The sequence below is a fragment of the Colletotrichum graminicola genome (genome assembly GCF_000149035.1).
Source record: "Colletotrichum graminicola M1.001 genomic scaffold supercont1.1, whole genome shotgun sequence".
Lineage (NCBI taxonomy): Eukaryota > Fungi > Ascomycota > Sordariomycetes > Glomerellales > Glomerellaceae > Colletotrichum > Colletotrichum graminicola.
The window spans coordinates 1,261,022-1,278,842 of record NW_007361005.1 but is presented as its reverse complement, the minus strand read 5'-3'; the positions used below and the strand labels follow the sequence as shown (position 1 = coordinate 1,278,842).

The 17,821-nt window shown below is 52.6% G+C and overlaps 9 protein-coding genes across 9 annotated transcripts; 5 read left to right on the top strand and 4 right to left on the bottom strand.

Annotated features, from left to right (window-relative positions):
• Window positions 1-1,371: 1,371 nt before the first annotated feature.
• GLRG_00337 (major facilitator superfamily transporter) lies at window positions 1,372-2,982 on the bottom strand (the record flags this gene model as incomplete). The annotated part of the gene is made up of 4 exons (XM_008091022.1): window positions 1,372-2,282; window positions 2,356-2,389; window positions 2,447-2,697; window positions 2,835-2,982. 4 exons carry the CDS (start codon window positions 2,980-2,982, stop codon window positions 1,372-1,374), a joined length of 1,344 nt encoding a protein of 447 aa, XP_008089213.1.
• Window positions 2,983-4,981: 1,999 nt separating this feature from the next.
• GLRG_00336 (uncharacterized protein) lies at window positions 4,982-5,824 on the bottom strand (the record flags this gene model as incomplete). Its single annotated transcript, XM_008091021.1, has 1 exon — window positions 4,982-5,824. One exon carries the CDS (start codon window positions 5,822-5,824, stop codon window positions 4,982-4,984), a length of 843 nt encoding a protein of 280 aa, XP_008089212.1.
• A 955-nt stretch (window positions 5,825-6,779) lies between these two features.
• GLRG_00335 (cytochrome P450) lies at window positions 6,780-8,631 on the bottom strand (the record flags this gene model as incomplete). Its single annotated transcript, XM_008091020.1, has 2 exons — window positions 6,780-7,490; window positions 7,552-8,631. 2 exons carry the CDS (start codon window positions 8,629-8,631, stop codon window positions 6,780-6,782), a joined length of 1,791 nt encoding a protein of 596 aa, XP_008089211.1.
• Window positions 8,632-9,515: 884 nt separating this feature from the next.
• Window positions 9,516-10,366, top strand: GLRG_00334 (glutathione S-transferase domain-containing protein; the record flags this gene model as incomplete). The annotated part of the gene is made up of 2 exons (XM_008091019.1): window positions 9,516-10,115; window positions 10,172-10,366. The coding sequence occupies 2 exons, from the start codon at window positions 9,516-9,518 to the stop codon at window positions 10,364-10,366; spliced, it is 795 nt and encodes a 264-aa protein (XP_008089210.1).
• A 653-nt stretch (window positions 10,367-11,019) lies between these two features.
• Window positions 11,020-11,734, top strand: GLRG_00333 (uncharacterized protein; the record flags this gene model as incomplete). Its single annotated transcript, XM_008091018.1, has 3 exons — window positions 11,020-11,094; window positions 11,193-11,428; window positions 11,455-11,734. The coding sequence occupies 3 exons, from the start codon at window positions 11,020-11,022 to the stop codon at window positions 11,732-11,734; spliced, it is 591 nt and encodes a 196-aa protein (XP_008089209.1).
• Window positions 11,735-12,512: 778 nt separating this feature from the next.
• On the top strand, window positions 12,513-12,863 carry GLRG_00332 (uncharacterized protein; the record flags this gene model as incomplete). The annotated part of the gene is made up of 2 exons (XM_008091017.1): window positions 12,513-12,566; window positions 12,642-12,863. The coding sequence occupies 2 exons, from the start codon at window positions 12,513-12,515 to the stop codon at window positions 12,861-12,863; spliced, it is 276 nt and encodes a 91-aa protein (XP_008089208.1).
• A 722-nt stretch (window positions 12,864-13,585) lies between these two features.
• On the top strand, window positions 13,586-14,015 carry GLRG_00331 (uncharacterized protein; the record flags this gene model as incomplete). The annotated part of the gene is made up of 2 exons (XM_008091016.1): window positions 13,586-13,693; window positions 13,779-14,015. The coding sequence occupies 2 exons, from the start codon at window positions 13,586-13,588 to the stop codon at window positions 14,013-14,015; spliced, it is 345 nt and encodes a 114-aa protein (XP_008089207.1).
• A 770-nt stretch (window positions 14,016-14,785) lies between these two features.
• On the top strand, window positions 14,786-15,432 carry GLRG_00330 (uncharacterized protein; the record flags this gene model as incomplete). The annotated part of the gene is made up of 3 exons (XM_008091015.1): window positions 14,786-14,860; window positions 14,939-15,046; window positions 15,145-15,432. The coding sequence occupies 3 exons, from the start codon at window positions 14,786-14,788 to the stop codon at window positions 15,430-15,432; spliced, it is 471 nt and encodes a 156-aa protein (XP_008089206.1).
• A 601-nt stretch (window positions 15,433-16,033) lies between these two features.
• Window positions 16,034-16,506, bottom strand: GLRG_00329 (uncharacterized protein; the record flags this gene model as incomplete). Its single annotated transcript, XM_008091014.1, has 2 exons — window positions 16,034-16,408; window positions 16,471-16,506. The coding sequence occupies 2 exons, from the start codon at window positions 16,504-16,506 to the stop codon at window positions 16,034-16,036; spliced, it is 411 nt and encodes a 136-aa protein (XP_008089205.1).
• Between the last annotated feature and the right edge of the window lie 1,315 nt (window positions 16,507-17,821).

Sequence of the window (17,821 nt, the reverse complement as noted above, 5' to 3'; positions counted from 1 at the left end):
CGTGCACGGCAATCCGGGTCGCAATGAAGGAAAAAGGATGACGAGGAAGACAGAGACAGATGGAGAAGTTCAAGGCGCGTCATGCGAGAATCTCATGACTCGTGCAGTCCTTTTCCTTAGCAGAGTGGTTCATCTCATCATGGCGCTGCCAGTCAGCAGCCCCCCCGGTCACTAGGCCGGCACCTGGTGGCTTTCCCTCGCCACCCTCTCCGACCGGTAGGCCGGCGCTGACCCCACAGTTCCCCGCGGTCTTTGATTTCGGCGTGTCGGGGTCACTTCGGGATGATGGTTGCAACGGGCTCGTCAGGCGACACCGTCACGGCTCGAGGAAGTTCTCGTCAGGGAATGCTCTCCCCTGGAACCATGTGCTGCAAGTTCTTTTGAAGTCTTCAAAAAACGATGGTGTGCTATGTAGTCAACGATGCTACGTTACAGGTGCCGGTTCAAAAGGAAAAGCGAGCTTGACCACAACAACTGATGTAATGGTTACCTCCGAGTGGCCGGGTGGAGAATCGCGGAGGGAGGTCGACTAACTATCTGTGAAGCGAATCTGAGAACAGAGGGGAGGCACAGCTCTGATGGAAGCATATTCTGGAGCTTCACATCGAGCTGAATATGGTTACAAAACGGGAATCATTTGCCCCACTTACAAAAGCATCGTTTAGAGTCAAATTGTGTAGAAAGAGAGCAACGGCGGAACAGATTCTGTCTATATCATAATAGTATCTGGCTTTAAAGCAGATGTTCCTGAGACAGATCAACCACCATGACCTCGAACATTGAAGAGTTAGCCAAAGGTTCGAATTGGCGAACCTATATAGATTAGGAATTGGTCTTTATCATAGATACTTGATCTGAGAGGCTACTTCATAATTTTTCATAACAAGTGGATGTCGTGGTCTCGCAGCCCATCATCATGTTGCCCTACCATCTTTCGTTGCTGGGAAACAACCAGTTCAAAGCATCACTCTTGAACACCCCGTCTATAATAATAGTAGAAAAGATTCGTTATTTAGAATAAAGGATGTATTTGATAGACAGACCACACTCTATGGAAGTCTTTGGTTCATTATTTCAAACATGGTCATATTCCTCATGGTTGTACAATCAGCAGCAACTCAACTAGCCTGAACCTTACCCTCAGGTAACATGCTGAAGGGATGTTAATCGACTCATTGACGAGTGACAGACTCCTCAGACGTATTTGGTGCTGGAGCGACGTTGCCACTGGCAGCCTTGCCATTCGCAAATTCCGAAGAGGTGCTATGAGTCAAGTCTCCATCGTGATTGCTCCCGTTCTCAACGCTTGCAAGCTTCGCTGCCCTGATGTTCGTGTTTAGTATCATGAACCTGCTCAGAAGGGGAGCAGACTTACTCCTTGCGCTTGATGTATAAGTTGAGAACGTGGGTCGCGGCGATGAGTGCCACCGCACAGCCCAGACAGAAAGAGAAGCCTTTGGGGTAGCTCGGGGCTTCAACGGTCGGGAAGGTCAAGAGAGGTGTCCACGCTGTGGATGACTGGGCAATGATGGTGATCATGACCAAAGTGAACGACCGTTGCTCGGGTGAGTCCCGGAGAATGGTGTTGACCCATCCGTGGAGCACGCTCGAGAGCGCGTTGGCCCAGTACATCGTCGAGAAGGCGAACCACTTGGCGCTCTCCGGCACATCCCAGACTACGAGCATGATGAGGCCCGTCACGTTCCATAGCGAGGAGAAGGTAATGGCCCACGCCGGCCCCAGGACGAGATCGGACAGGAAGCACGCCACGAGGTTGTACAGGATGCCCATCGCCGGGGCAATGGTCCCCATCTCGTTGACCTGCGCCGGGCTGTAGCGGCCGAGACTCTTGATCCAGAGGAGAAAGCTGCCTGTGCTCTTGTGGATGCCGGCGTTCCAGAAGAGAATGTCGACGAGCACAACGGTCCAGAACTGCGGGCTGAGAAAGATATTCTTGAGGTGGCCCAGCTTGAACTTGCCGCGCGTAACGTGGCCGCCGCGCTCGAGGCGCGCTCTGGCGACTTTGAGATCGTGGTCGTTGAGGATCCAGCGGTTCGGCTGCTCCAAGGTGCCGGGGAGGAGGAAGTAGCCGAGGATGCCGACGGGTATGGTGATGATGGCGCAAATGATGTACATCCAGCGCCAGCCAGCCATTCCGTTGACGCCTTCGAGCCGGTGCAAGGCCCCAGCCGCGATGAGGCCTGCTGTGAGAGTCCCGAGATTGAGACCGGTGTAAAAGATGCCGCCCCTGCGTGCGATTTCGTGGCCTCGGTACCAAGAGCCTGCAGTCGTGTTAGAATGGGAGAGGTCCACCGGCGTAGAGCCTGCGATGACTCCAAGACAAACTATGCTTACCAAAGACGTAGTGCATAGCTGGGAAGAAAGCCGCCTGCGACACCAATGTCAGCAAGTGCTTTACAAGCGATCTGCGTCGTGGAAAGTTTACCTCAAAGAAACCAACGAGAAAGCGGTACGCCGCCAATTCCCCAAACGAGTTGGCGCGGTATTGCAACAGGGTGAAAAGCCCCCAGAGGATATCCATGGCGGGGATCGTCCAGTACATTGGGATGTACGTGAACAGAAACATAAAGGGAACCATGCCGACAACCGCCCCGACGGTGTACATGGTTTGGAGTTCAACAAGCTCGTTACCTTTGAAACCGAGCTCTTCCTTCATACCTCCGACGTAGGCATTATCTAAGTTGATCAGTATCCTTGTTCGCTAGTCGGTTGATAGTACATTCATGGTACCTACTCAGGTTTGCCTGGTCTGTGAACAGGAATCAATTAGTTGACGATGCTCCGTAGTTTATAAGAGACAAGCCAAAACGTACCAATGTATTTGACCCAATAGGCCAGGACAGCGTAGGGAACTATGATGAGGTCCAGCTTGACGATGAACTTGCGCTCCTCGGGCGTGTCATCGTCGGAGTACCATTGAATCTTCCACCATTTCTGCCTCGGCACCGTGTTGTCTGCCATTTTTTGGCCCGGCGCAAGCAAGCCGTGCTGCTTCGCTACCTTGGGAAGATTGGGCGTCTCGTTCGAAGCGGCTCTGAGGCGGGTCTCGTTAGACTTCGAGATGTGACGGCCAAGCTTTCCAACATCCTTTCCAAATGCCCGGGGCGTAGTGCAACTGATATTTGCAGGAGGCTTGCCGGTCGTCGGCCGTGAACCCCTGCACGCAGCAAAAAACCCTCCCGCATTATCTATTGCGCCAGAGCATCTCAACGTTGTGCCATACAATTCTTTTATCAGCTGAACTGACCATTTGCGGAAAGCGTCCCACTCACCGATCTAAACCGGGGGGTCGGGAAGCTCCCGACATTGCCAGAGGCGTTCACTTTGGTAGGGAGATATCATGGCGAGTATGACCAACGACAAGCTTCAACGTGCAGGACCCTGCCGGGACTTGTCCGATATCCCGCGCGTTCAAGTCCCAATGGCAGCAAGGTCCGTCCAGGAAAGGAATATGAGTGGGGTACGTAGCCGCATTGAAAGCGTGCTTTGGCATCGATAAGATAACCTTGCGTGTTACACTTGCAGACGAAGACCATGTATAAAGGCGGGAATAACGCCGTATTGGGACTGTGAGGGGATTTGAATGGCGGGCTGGGAGCCTGGTAATAAATGACGTGCTTTACAGTCGTGATGGTGTTAGATGCGCCACATCCAGCCTCCGCTAAACTCCGATCGCGGGTGAGTATCAGCTTATAGAAGTGGTCAACCTCAGTTCTTTCAATTTCTCCGCATCAGGGGTCCTCCAGCATACACTGACAGTGCAGTGGAGCTAAGAAGGACGACTGAATGAGATATACATGAAGATTAAGCTTAAGACAAATGATTATCCTATTGGCATCCGGCCCCTCGGGTCATCAGCAGGTAGCCGCTGTCACTCAAGAACGCATGACTCGTGTCGAGGATATTCGCGCCGCTGCGGGAGTCGTGACTAAAAGAGCCCCCCAACTTCCCTTCCCAAGCAGCATTATAGGAAACATACTGGATTTCTGGTTGAATTCCTGGTGCAGATTCAAGCGACAACATCAAGCTTACAATTTGCCACAGTTGATGCGCGCGAGGGGGATACATGTAGCACGAGCGGAAAGTCTACCGTCATATCAGCCTTCACGAATGGCGTCGAAATCTTTATGCAACTTAGTGACCGATCAGGTTGAATCGGGTTTATAGATTTTCTTACAGCTATGGCCAGTCCTCCCGGGTCGTTAAGATTGCCAACACGCTATAATCAGTACCTCAATATTTTACCGATGCGGGTCCAGAGGGACATTATAACGCATGTAATTGTGCTCCAAAAAGTGTCTTTTCGGTTGTCCTCGCTATCCTGACTCAAGCTATGAGCTGGGCTATATATTAGAGCGGCAACAGATACCCAGCTCTAAGTGCGTAGCTATCAGAGCCTAAGAAAAGGGGGTTTCAGACAAATAATTTCATTGTTTATCTTGTCCCATATCTTGCCTTCGTAACCTTCATCCACAGTGGCTTCCGTTTTCTTGTTGTGTTTGAAACTATTGGCGGTGGGAGATGAGATAGTACACAATTGTTGGTTCTACCCCCCATCTACAAGCTATAGGGTTGACCGTGATCGAAGAGATAGCTTGGTATGGGCGACGTAATTGCCTATGATTTAGTTGATACTCTGAATGTCATTGGAGGGCTCGATTTGTCGCATGACCTGGTCTCTGTTACGCTCCACGGCTACGATTACAATCTCCCGCTGCCTAGGCTATAGCCGGCTCACCACGTTTAGCGAGACAGAACCAGCCACGGAAGCCCTGTATGCAAACTTCGCGGAATGGCTTGTACAAATACGTATGATAAAATTGCCATTGCCTGCTGGACTTGGTTTGGTGCCTAATACCAACTAGAGCTAGGTGGACTCCTTCATAAAATGTGTAAATCTGAGATGCCGATTTTGGATTCCGTTGTCCGTCGTTGCACTCCTACAGCTAGATAGTTGTTATCAGAGTGAGGCATCGTGTTCGATGCAGAGAGGAAATACCTTTGCAGCTCTGTCGCTGTACTTTTCTGCAAATCTTTGACTCTTCATATGCTTTGCAAGGTACTTTGGATCCAGGAACGAGATCTGGAGTACCTCGTCGCCCGTGTCAGGCCTCAACAGCTTCCTGAAAAACGCACTAGCCTCACGGTCGCGGTGCCAGTACAGCTGGTCATCCACGTCCTTCCGAAACGCTTCCCCTTGTTCAGAGTCGTTTGAGCCCCTGAAGACAAATGAATCCTCGTCAAAGACTGCGCTCGGCGATATGAGCATCTTGTCCCGATGATTCGCGCTGATTTCTCGGGCCATTGCGAGGTGGTGCGCCGAAGGATGGCCGGTGGGGTGGCGGCTCGACCATCCGGGAGACGGGAAGACCTGGGTGGTGTATATCGATACGTTAACGAGGGAGCTTATGACCGCGGCTAGGGTCGATGTCCAAAATCCTTCAGGGTGTTTGGTGATGAGGTGAAGACAGAGATGCGCATACAGGTCCAGGCTGATTCCCGACCCTCGATGAGCTGGATGTATGACAGTCAAGCCAGAGTGAAGCAGTGGCCTGTCGAGGGCTATGATGGGCAACCAAATGGCGGAGAGGAACGCAATTACTTCATCCTCGTACCGAGCAACGACGATCACCTTATCGTCCAAAGCGGTGGGGGATGCTTTGTCGAATACCTGATATTTGGGGAGGCGGCTTAAGCAAAGACGGCCCAGACGGCACAAGGAGTTTTGCAGCTTCGTCGCCTCATCCCTGTTCAAAGTGAGACCAGGATGGTCTAGGACCTCTATACTGTAAGGCCGATGCATTCCGTACCAGTGTAAAAGAGTGCTGGTCTTGCTCCTGATATTCTATTCGAGTGGGGGGTTGCAAACACTTTATCCAGAGAAAGTCGGTGGCCTGGACAGTATTGGTAATCAAAATCTAATTATAAGGTCGGCTATAGCATGGCTTCTAGAGCTTCCTGGTCAGATTAGTTATTCACGCAGAAACAAGAGAGAAATGTAAGGAATGTGACGTAATATGCATGCAAGGTAGGCTATACGGAGACACCCTTATCGCCACCCCTGGCTATGGGATCTACTTTGAAGACCGAAGATCTCAATGCTGTTGTTGTTACGGTGGACTGGGGCGCTCATTGGTAGTGTCTTATCACAGTCTGCCTCCTGATCCATATCAGAAATAGCATCTTGCAGTGTTTGGGGGTTAACGGAACTGCATCCTTCTTCTTGTGCCGGTTACTTTGCCTATCTTGCGGTGGATTGATCCTTTTGTATTCGGATACTCTTGCCACAAAACAGGCTTGTTCTTTTACATTCCCACCACGTTGTGCTTCGAAACACAAACCGGACCAAGTGAGACTTCTACTATGGATTTGCAGGAGAAAAGACTTTAGTTATCACTGGGAAGACTGACAAGCGTCCAGTACATGTCGGTTCGCCCACGACACAATAATTGGGCATAATCCCATTCCCATTCGACGTATCCATTCTCTCAGTTACGATATAGCCTACTCGACTTACCCGATCAAGCTGCACTCACACAATGCGCCGCTTCTCCATCTTTCCCGCAACTTCCCAGTGCTGCCGCTGTTCCGTGATATGGTCAAATGAGTGGGTGGCTGGACAAATGGAGAGACCGGCAGCGTCGCGAAATGTCGCCCCCAGAGATGGACGCTTTCTATAAGTCACCTTAAGATAAGCAACACTGCGGTGTAAAGCACAACGCTGCTTTCGTACCACCAAACTGTTAACAAAGGAAATATTACATGGCTACATCACCAAGTCTGACATAGCAATGCTTTGGCCTGGACGTGATGCCCTCGACGGGCTCGTAAGTCGAGATCTCCTTGGCGCACGGCAGCAGCTCAAAGTTCCAGATGATCAGGGTCACGAGCAGCTTCAGCTCCAGATACGCCAGCTTGCGTCCGAAGCAGCCCCTGGTACCCAGTCCGAAGGGGATCGCCGGCCCCGAAGTGGCGTCGTAGCGCTCCCCGCCCGTCTCATCGTCCGTGACCAGCCACCGCTCCGGCCGGAAGACGTCAATGCCGTCCGCGGGCCAGGAGCGGACGCCCCGATCCTTGGCTGCCTGCTTGGACGTCTCGTTCCGCACCGCCTCGTCGATCTCGAACGACGGCGAGGTGTAGCTCGGGCCGATGTTGGGCATGAGGACAATCGTACCCGCCGGGATGCGGTGGCCGAGGACCACCGTGTCCTGCGTGCACTGTCGGTCCATGACCGGGGCGGTGTGGGCGAGGCGCAGGACCTCCTCGATGACGGCGTCGAGGTATGGGATCCTGGTCGTGCTGATCTCGCTGTGCGAGGGGGCGCGGTTCTCGACGAGGGCCGAGGCGTGAGCGGCCCGCAGGTCCTGGCGGAGCTTGGTTTGGGCTCGTGGGCAATCGGCCAACAGCTTCACGCCCCATGAAAGAGTAGTGCTGGTGGTATCGTGACCGGCCATGATGAAGCCAAGAAGCTAGGGTGGGTCAGTTTGTGGTGGGCAGGGAGAGAGGGTTAGGGGGGAGGAGGAAACGTACCTCGTCCTTCATGACTGACGACCAATATACCGGTTCACGACCTTCCTTTTTGGCGAATTTGCGCTCCCTCTGAATGATGAGATCGACGGCGCACTTGACCCAGGACTCGCTATCCTCATCGGTGTCCTTTTGTAGTTTCTCAATGGCACGATAAACCTGCTCCTTGACGAACTGAGCTCGCTGGTCCATGAGCTTCCTCTCCCTGGGCTGAAGCTTCTTCCACCACCACGTGAGTTTCACGAATCCGGACTCGGCAATATCTTGTATGAGGTCGCCGGCAGCTAGGATTGCCTTGATCGACTCGTGGGGTTGGGCTATAGGGAATTCCACGGGATCCGCCGTGGCCGAGATGGCCTGCACTGATTGTTTCTCTTGCCCCATGAGCAACTCGGCTTGCGGCTTCAGTGCCCGGTGAAGATAACTGTCCCCGAATCCGAAATCCAAGACGGCGTCAAGCGCGGCATGATAGAAGTCTTGGTCGGCGGAGAAGGCTCGGCCGCCCGCGAGGCGCGCCTTGGTCTTCCACAGGTCCACGAGGTTAGCGGCGCTGGTGTAGATGTTGGGCGCCGCGACGCTGCTTAGGAACGCCGGCGTCATCAGGTCCTGCAGCAGTCGTCGGTGGCCCTTCCACTCAGGACCCGTCTTGAGGTTGAGGTGGAACTGCGGGATTTCGCCACTCAGGCTGTCGATGGTCCAGTCGGAGCGGTCGAATTCCTTCCGGCGCATGAGGATGTCCTGCGCCTCGCGGAAGTCGCTGATAACTACCGCAGGCTTCGCAAAAGGGACCAAGAAGACTTGGAAGATGGGGCTGTTCCAACGCTTGCCCTGGCCAACTATCCAACGCAGGGGGGTGCCGTTGCATTCTTTGAGCATTGTCGGTATGTCGCCCAATAAAGACTTGGTTGCTGATGGGCTGTATGGGATGCCGGGAATGGGCTTGGGTAGGAGGTATTGATAGAGGGCAAATAGTGCAAGGGCAAAGGTTACAGCCGCCACGCCGAGTATGCGGTGCGGCGCATCTAGGTTGTCCAAAAGCACCATCTTGAACGCAACTGTCTGTGTGGTGTCGAGGGTAAACATTGTGGCCGCAAGGCTTCAAGGTAGAGGGTCCAGCTCTCACCGGTGTCGACGTCTGTAGATATGTTTCCTTCTCGATTCATTTCCTTCCGGCTTTTCATGACTTGCTATATTCTCGAGACATGGTGTCCCTCGCGACCCGCGGATGCCCGCTGAGACCGGCCTGGTGTGTGGGGACCCAAGGATCCTGCAAGATCGTATTGCTAGGTTGGGTTGGTAATTATCTTATGCCTGCCACCCTGAAATTAATTCCAAGCGCTATTATGCAAGTAGCACAAGCCGCATAACAGAAACAATGAAGCACGGGGGATTCAGAGCAATGCGTCAATCCACGGAGAGGAGTCAATGAATACGAAGAAGAAACAAACAATGAGGGACGGCGGAATCCAAATAGCGTGATGGCTTGCGACAACTATATCCAATTACGCTCATGGATTCGGAGCGTTGATATAGCTAAACACCAAGAAGGCTGACAAAGGTTGAATTACATGGCTCATTTTCTGATGGCTTGCCCTTCACGTATGGGGTTTCTCTATATCAAAGAAAGCTCTTTGCCATATGGTGTATATATATATATATTTATATCTGGGCAGTTTGATCCGCGCGCCCTGGGAGCCGAGGTCCCTTGAGCGGATGCGGATCCCCGGCCAGCCGCCACCAGCGCCGTGCCGCACCGCCATCGGCTGCAGGAACCCCGCTAATACCCCTCCCAAGATGTTACCCCCTGGCGGCAAGATGACCTGAGCCGGCCGCCCTATGACTTCATGCTTGACTACTTAACCTTTAACTCTGCAACTCTACACAGACATCTCCAGCCCCTCAAATCATCTCGCCATCACATCAATTGACGCCTCATACCATCCCCGAACACACCAATTAATCTCACAATGGCCGACACCCCGAGCGCCAAACGCCAGAGATCCTCCAAGGACGTTCCCTACGAGCTCATCTACTGGCCCAGCATCCCCGGCAGAGGCGAGCACGTCCGCCTGCTCCTCGAGGAGGCCGGCGCCCAGTACACCGACACCGCGCACGCCGAGGACGGCATCAAGACCGTGCTGGCCCAGATCGACGGCAAGAACCTCGGCGACGACCTCAACCCGCCGCCGTTGGCGCCGCCGATCCTGAAGCATGGCGACCTGCTCATCAGCCAGACGCCAAACATCCTGCTGTACCTCGGACCCCGTCTGGGACTGGCGCCCAAGATCGCCGAGGACGACGACGGCATCTACCGTGTCAACGCGCTCGCGCTGACGGTGCTGGACGGCCTAAGCAACGAGGCGCACGACACGCACCACCCCATCGCCACGGGGCTGTACTACGAAGACCAGAAGGAGGAGAGCAAGCGCTGCGCAAAGGAGTACATCGCCAACCGCCTGCCGAAGTACCTTGGCTACTTTGAGCGGGTGCTGAAGGGCAAGGCCAGCGGGGAGGGACCGTGGCTCTACGGGGGCTCTTTGACGTACGCGGACTTGGTGCTGTTCCAGGTGAGTTGGCTTGTATGCTTGAACGGTGGTGAGTACCTGATGTTGACATGAAGAAGTGCATCGACGGTGTCAAGTTTGCCTTTCCCAATGCCCTCAAGCGGCTCGAGGGGAGCGGCGACTACAAGGGCGTATTCGAGCTCTACGATGCCGTCAAGGAGCGTCCCAAGATCAAGGAGTACCTGGCCAGCGACCGTAGACAGAAGTACAGTGAGGGCATCTACCGCCATTACCCAGAGTTGGATGAGGAGTAGAGGAGGTATAACGAAAAAGGCAAAGCTCACACCGACAACATAGGAAGCATAGTTGAACATGTCACTGTTGTAAGGGAGAGAGTTGATGGATAGCTCAGGGCGTTCAACATTCATTCATACGCCATGGTGCTGAAATATCTGTAGAACTCGTTAGCGAGATTCCTTCTGCCACATTCTCAGTCGTATCGATGCCCCCTGGTGTTATGTCTGTGTGCTTTCTGTAGATGTTGGTCTTCCTGCTGCAGACCTTCAGTAGTAGCTTGTGAACGCATTGGAATTCCGTTGGCGGTTGCGTATACCGGCTTCCATAAAATGGACGAGAATAGGAAAAGGAAGAGACTTGAGCCATGCAGGAGACCCTCAGGCTTCGAATAGATATGAATTTCCCGAGCCGGGCGCATCTATCTCATGTTTAGAGCCTAGGACCACCTAATGGGTTTCTGCCAACCGAGCCAGAGAGAGTCTGCGCTTGTTTACTTCCCGCGCCTTCCCTCCCGCGTTCCCACTCACCCACCGCTCACCTTTGGGAGTGTTCCCGAAAACAACAGCAGCAAGACACCGGGTCTCTCTTCTTTTCAGCTCAGAAAATTTCTCAGACGCGGTGACGAAATCGTTTGCTGCCAAAATTCGCATCGCCAAATCGAGACAAGACAATGTCCGAGGCCAACCAAGATGTGGCCGCGCGTCGCGGACGTGACGCCCAGCGGCGCAGTCGCAAACGCAAGATGGTGAGTATTTACTCCGGTTCATGAAACGCAGCCAACACCTTCAGATAACACGGCAGTTGCGTTGGGGGACACCCTTACTAACTTCTTGCGCCACGCAGCTGCAAGAGCGCCGTCAGGCTGGCCATGACAGCGACGACGAAGACGACGACGACAACGACGACAACGACGACAGTACGATCGAATACGATGGACGAGAGGATTGCCCGGAGAAGAAGCCGGTCAGGATCCAAGAAGCCAGCCACTGGGTTGATTCCGAGGCCGAAACCGCCGCATCTGAAGTGGGCGACAGCATTGACTGGGAGGCCCTCGCAGCCGAAATTTGTATGGCTCGTATGTGCCCTGCCGCAACCCCGACAACAGCAAGAAAAGCGTTACCGATAGCTCCATCGTGGCTGCAATCGGCGAGACCGATATCAACCACACCAGCAACCGCAACGGCGCCGCCAACGCAAAGGGCCTCAGCCAGGATCACGAGACAGGCAAGAACAAGATCGTGGGCGGCAAAAGCGGCAACGGAAGCAGCGGTAGTGTCTACATCAACGCATTCAAGCCCATAAATGCCAGGTGGATGCCCCCCAAAATCGGCCTACGCCTGTTCCCTACTGCTATAAATAGCCTCATCACCTATACACTTGACTGACTATTTGTACTAGAACTGTCGACTAGGACTGTGCTTCCACATGAATTTCCATGCATCGGCTCGACTGAGAACGACCTGGATCATATGCGTGGCGCCAGTGGCTTCCTACTCAACATATAGTCTCGGCTTTATCGCATTCGGCTTGATCTCAGTGCTACCAGTTGTCCTTCTCGTGGCCCGATCGACAAGTGGCAGAATTATTGAAATCAGGGCTTTGGGCAGCGAATCCGAAGTTATACATGAGAACAGCACCATTTGAGAGCTAGGATTAGCCTCAGGTTGCCATCTAGACCATTGAGGTAGCTAGGTACTATAGGAATCAATAGAGAGAAAAGTAGAATGGGCATGTAATTGAGAGTGCAATCAAGGAACGAGGCCCGCAGCCCCTTCCAACATTCAAGCCTACAAAATTTGATTCACTGACAGGTATATCCGTAACGGCATGACCTTCCAGAAAAGCATTCTGGTCTTCCAATCTTATTCCCAAAGAGGCTAGGTTCAAGGCAAGGAGATCAGGCAGATGGGAAAGAGCGAGACCCCACCAGATGCATCCCATTTGGTGGCAGTTACACTTTACCACGGTTCCTTCCGACCGACTTTTTTTCCACCTCAACCCAGTCACCAACCAAGCAATTTCCAAGTCTTGAACAATAAAGCATTCAAATCAGATACAACGAGGTAACCAAGTTTGAGAGATTTCAGGTCAAAAAGACTCTAGACAACCGTTCTTTATGCAGATCAACACTAACGACTGGCCATCACAGAAATAGTTGACAATATGGGGACCAAAGGGAAGAATCCCGAGAAGGAGACCGGCAACACCCCAAAGACTGTAAGTAGCCCCATGACTTCTTTGTGCAGTCAAAAAGTCCAAGAAGTTCAATCCTCGTCTCTGACATCCGCAAAGGGCAGGCCGACTCAGACCGACGGCAACGACGCCATGGAGCAGCTTCTCGAAAAGACCCAATCATTCCACATGGGTGCTGCTCTTGTGCCGGCCGAAGAGAAGGCGGTTAACGTGAACGCCAAGTGCAAGGGCGCCTTTGCGGTTGCGGCCGCGCAGGATAACTGGGACCTCTTGGAGGTGAAGAGGATTGTTGCGGAGGCGAAGCGCGATTTCTATGGTTGAGGAGCGTACACAGATGGTTGGGATCAAGCGTTTGAGACGGATTGAACGCCCACTTTGTGCCGCTGGCAAAAGTCAGGCAGGATTGTTGATTCCTGCCTCTGGAGCATCTGATGGATGGAATGGTTAAGGGTAGAGGGCAGATGAGCCAGTTATAATGTCCCAATACTTACCTGTCTAAGCCCAAACGCACTTTATGCAGTTTGGCTTGGCCCAGAAGGTACATTGTTCATTCTGGTAATCATCGCAGCCACAGATAGATGACCTCCTCTGTGCTCACCTTGATCCAAGAAGCACTTTGCTTCAGCGCAGTCAGCTGTTCAAACCAGTGAATTGGAGCCAGTACTCTGACGAACTAGAAGAGTTGACTGGAGTTGCGTGATGATCATTGACCAATGTGCTTTGATACTTGGGTTAGGCCCAGTGTTGTAGAGGTCAAAGCAATGAATAGATGTGTTGGAAAGTATCCCATTCTAGAAAGCTACGCAAGTGAATGAACAACATGGAATACCCTTACGAGAGATTTTATAAATCAATCGCTGCAGCCTCAAGTTTGAATTTCGAATCATAAACCTCATATCCATCACACACCCCTGTCTTTCATATCGACTCCCAGCATTACAGTTTTCCTTCCTCGTCAATACTTCTGGTGTGTATTCATGACAAGTCGGGTAGTCAGCTGCCTTGATTCTATTCACGGAATTTAAGCACTACATCAGACAACAATGTCTTTGAACGCTATTTGGAAGGCCACCGAGGCCCGTTGCAATGAAGTCCACGCCATCATAATCGAGTTCGAGCTACTTCCCAGGGCGTACCAAGTCCTTGACGAGGTATGTCTTCTCCCCCCGAGCTCTGCCGCACCCGCTTCTTCTTGCTTCCCTCCCTCTGGGGCACTGACATCACTGGATGTCATAGGATGATCACTGGCTTCTCGCCATAGCGCTCCAGAAGCTCGTGGTCGAAAGGTTATATGAGCTGCGGCCGAAAATGGAGATGGTGAAGTTGGGTTTGGCGGTTGCCCGGGACGCTCTGCTTCAGGGATATGTCTCGGAGTTTGACACAGAAATGTCTAACATGGTCGCAAGGATGAAGGCTCATGTGGTAGCGTGGAACGGCCTGAAAGGAGAGCAACTGTTCCGCGAATGCTACTAAGGTGGCACAGCTGCTGAGAGCGGAATGGACGAGAACATGGCCGAGGATTAGGAGCTTTGAGATACACAGGAAAACATGGGCCGGCTGGAACGGTCTGGATATAGATGAAAAGCGATTCTCAATGGAGCATATTAGAGTCCAATGTGGGCCCTGTTCATCAGTGGATGGATTATATGTTTGCCTTGGATGGCCTTGAACACGGCGATGGGTAGTTCCCGCCTCGTCGGAGAAATCTTACGAAACAAGTATGGAAGCCAGCAAAGATAGGAAAAGAATGGACAATGGATTGAGACTCTTCAAGCTTCTAGACCCCGGAAATGTGTCGTGAGCCGTATGAGATTTTCATTGTCCAGCATGCCGGCAGCTTCCTCCCTTGAAACCAGCCAGTCTTGAAGTGGCTACAGCCCATCTCCCTTCGGGTCATCCGCCAGCGTGGCAAACAAGCTGAGTCAGGAGTCTTACCTGAGGGACAGGTGGGTACTGCACTGCTAATACAGTCAAATATCAACTCTGCTCCCTGATCACGGAGTCACAGCCATATGATACGTGTCAAAGTCAGGCCGCGAAAGTAAGGACAAAGCCACCTTCATAACCACCGACCTCGTCTGACGAAAGCCGTTATAGCAGCATGGGTTTCAAGTTTCGATAAATATATGTATCCATTCTTCATACAATCACTTATCCACTGCTCTCCTCTCGGTCCAGCGGATATCCTATCATCGGCATTTCGAACAGTGATTTCTCAAGTTCTGATCCCTCATATGCCCTGCATGGCTTCGAAAGGCGCCAAGAAAGGTATCGACGCCAAGGCGAAACCCATCTCCAATGCCTCTCAGAAACCAAATGTAAGCCAACTGTTAATTCCCCATGCTTGCTTCCCCGTTGCTTTTGATGTTTTCACAAATCGCCTGATGATGACACAGAGTTGGCATACCGACCCATACCCGTGCACCGCTCCGAGATGCATCGAGGTCGTCAAACTCGTGGGCCAGTTCATGGACTTGTCCATGGACTACAAGGTTCCCGACGAGGTATGAGATAGCATTTCTCTGGTCTAACATGGCAATGGGCATAAGCTGGCGTGTCTGAGAACATTGGCTGATTCCAAACATCCCGAGGTGGAAAAAAGACTACGTACGGGTTCTACGCCGCCGTGATCGAGGAGCTGAAGGCCCAGTATGCGGCCATGGCGGCCGACTCGGGGGACTTGAAGCAGAAACTCTCCGGTCTGTTCAGGGAGTGGCAGGATCAGGGAGAGACGCCCATGGATGCGGAGGTCGTCGGAGCCGTCGCAAGGATGAAGATCTTCATGGCCGCTTGGACGAGAACGGTCGACGAGATTGAGACGCTGAAGTCTGTCGATGGGTCGCTGGCAAAGCCCTCAAAGGCTCGGAAACCAGCAAAGGGCGGGAAATAGGCCTGCTGTGTGCGGTATGGTCTGGTTCGGGCAGCTAAAGAACCGAATCAGCACTGTTTGCATGACAAGGGCATGGAATAGACCTGCCCTCAATATACAAACCCAATCGGCTGGCTCTTCCACGCCACATAATCTTCTTCTCAACTGCAGCACTACGCGATACACTTGATTCTGTCTCTTCCAATAGCCGTTCGTCATGCCGAAGAAAGTCGGCCGCCCCGACAAGAAGCAGAGTCAGAAAATGAAGGTGAAGAAGCTCTGCGACGAGGCAGCCAATATTTCGGACGAGCAGAACAAGCCAACGAAGCAGGTGTCCGAGGACGACAGTATCTCTGCTTGAGTGGCTAGCAGGTTGCCAGTGCCCAGGGTGGTGTTAGGGGCGGTGGACGATAACTTGGTAAATAAATTGTTCTTGCATTCCATAAGCACCGGTATCTATGTTGCTCCCTTCCTACACTGCGAAAGTGCTGGCAATGTTTAATCTGTCTCCCACCTTTCCCATAGTCCATGATGGCCCGCCCCAAGTTCCCCCCACCAAGCGAGAGTGCAAGCGTGTGGATAATCCGATATTATATTGACAGCTGTCCATAATGCGTCTCCATCAAGCCGCGGGGGAAGTCTTATCCTTCTTCAAAGGTGTCCACCCACCCTTCATGGTCTCCATCCATTGATCGACGCATTCGCGCAAGCCCTCGATTCTCGTCAGGAGCGTGTCGAAGCCCTGATCAACCTCTCCGAGCAGCTTGATGCTCTGCTCGTCCAGCGTGCTATTGCGCACGTCCTGGATACTGGACCGAGAAACGTTGACCCTGATGCGCATGTCGTTGATCATGTCACTGAACTCCAGGATCTGGATGTAATCTGCCAGGTTTTTCGCCTTATCGATGGCCTTGGGGATCTTCATGGACTTGATGCCCGCCGAGAGAACATCGCACGTCCTTTTGGCCGCCTGTATGGGGTCGGTGACGGAATCATCCTATTGGGGTGTTATCATGTGGTGCCTGACAACGCCTGACAACAAGGCGTCAGGAAGCGTACCTTGGGCTCAACCTCGGGCTTGGTAGACTGATCCATCTTGGAATGGTGTTTCTCTCGAGCGTTTGATGTCTTGGTCAATGATTATCTTGTCGTTGGCGGTTGGAATTGCTTTCGGTCTTGATGGGAGGGGTTGAAGATGGGAAGCGGTTGGGCAAACGGAAGATTCGGGGCAATCCTCACAGTACTTGGAAGAGGGAGTTGGACGAAGTGGTTACTTCTGCATTGATTGTTCTCCATAGTGGCAGGCGTCGTTCTCGCGACTTCTTTGAATCTTGCCCGCGCTATAGGCATATGTACATAGGTATTAGACGAATTGCACATACGGGCACCTTGGTGCTAGACAATACTACTTCCACTACTAAATTCGTTGAAAAACCGCATTCTGGACTGTCATGGCTGTGGTTGTCTTCTTGGCGCAAAGGGCGAAAGTGTGCCTTGATATGCTTTTTTTGCGACTTGGCACAGGGCGTGGTAAATGACGCAGGTCACCATTTGAGGCGACGAGAACCAATTTTTTAAGCACAAGGCTTCCTATTCTCTTTCTTCTTTCTTCTTCAAGTTTCTTCCGACTGTTTCTACCGAAGTTATTCTGGCGGGTACGAGACAATGAACGGTCTTCGGAAGAAACGAGACCGCCTTCCATGTTGGATGCATATACCAAAGGTACGTACCTGCCATCTCCATACTGCCTCCCCACCTCCCCACACCACGGCCCACTCTGGAAGCAGGTATTACCGAGAAGCAGCCCCAAGACACGGCAAGAGCTTAATCCACCGCACTTGCACCAACATGGGACAAAAACATGCTCTTGGTTTTCGATGTGTCGATCAAGCAACGCCCATCATCTGGTCAACACCTCGTCTAATCCCCGGCAGTCCCCAGACGATCAAGCACACGATGGTCTTTCCAGAGCGGGTCTCGTTCGGAAGGACCAGGTTTCGGACTCTTACCGCGAGCACCCATCCAAGGCACGGGCGGTCTCTCCTGGTCTCGGGCACACGAGATGCCTCAAAGGCGACTGGCATCCAAGTTCTTTGACAGCCTTTCTGGAAGAGTCTGGAAGCACTGCAAAACATCCAGGGAACCAGTTCCAAACGTGTGGCAATAGGAATCAGCAGGGTTTGGCATGTTTCGGACATCTGACGAAGAGCCAGATATACGACCCAGTACCATGGAGCTCTGTTCTATCGTCGCTACACGCCAGCGCTTCCCAGTGCAAACTGCCCGTCGTCCATGTCGATGTCTTTCCGGCTGACAGTGCAACCTCGCCTATCAAGTTCTGTGTCGTCTGGGGGGGAACCTGTCGAGCAGGATAGCCCCGTGCGCTGTCAACTCCAATTTCCAAGCGCCC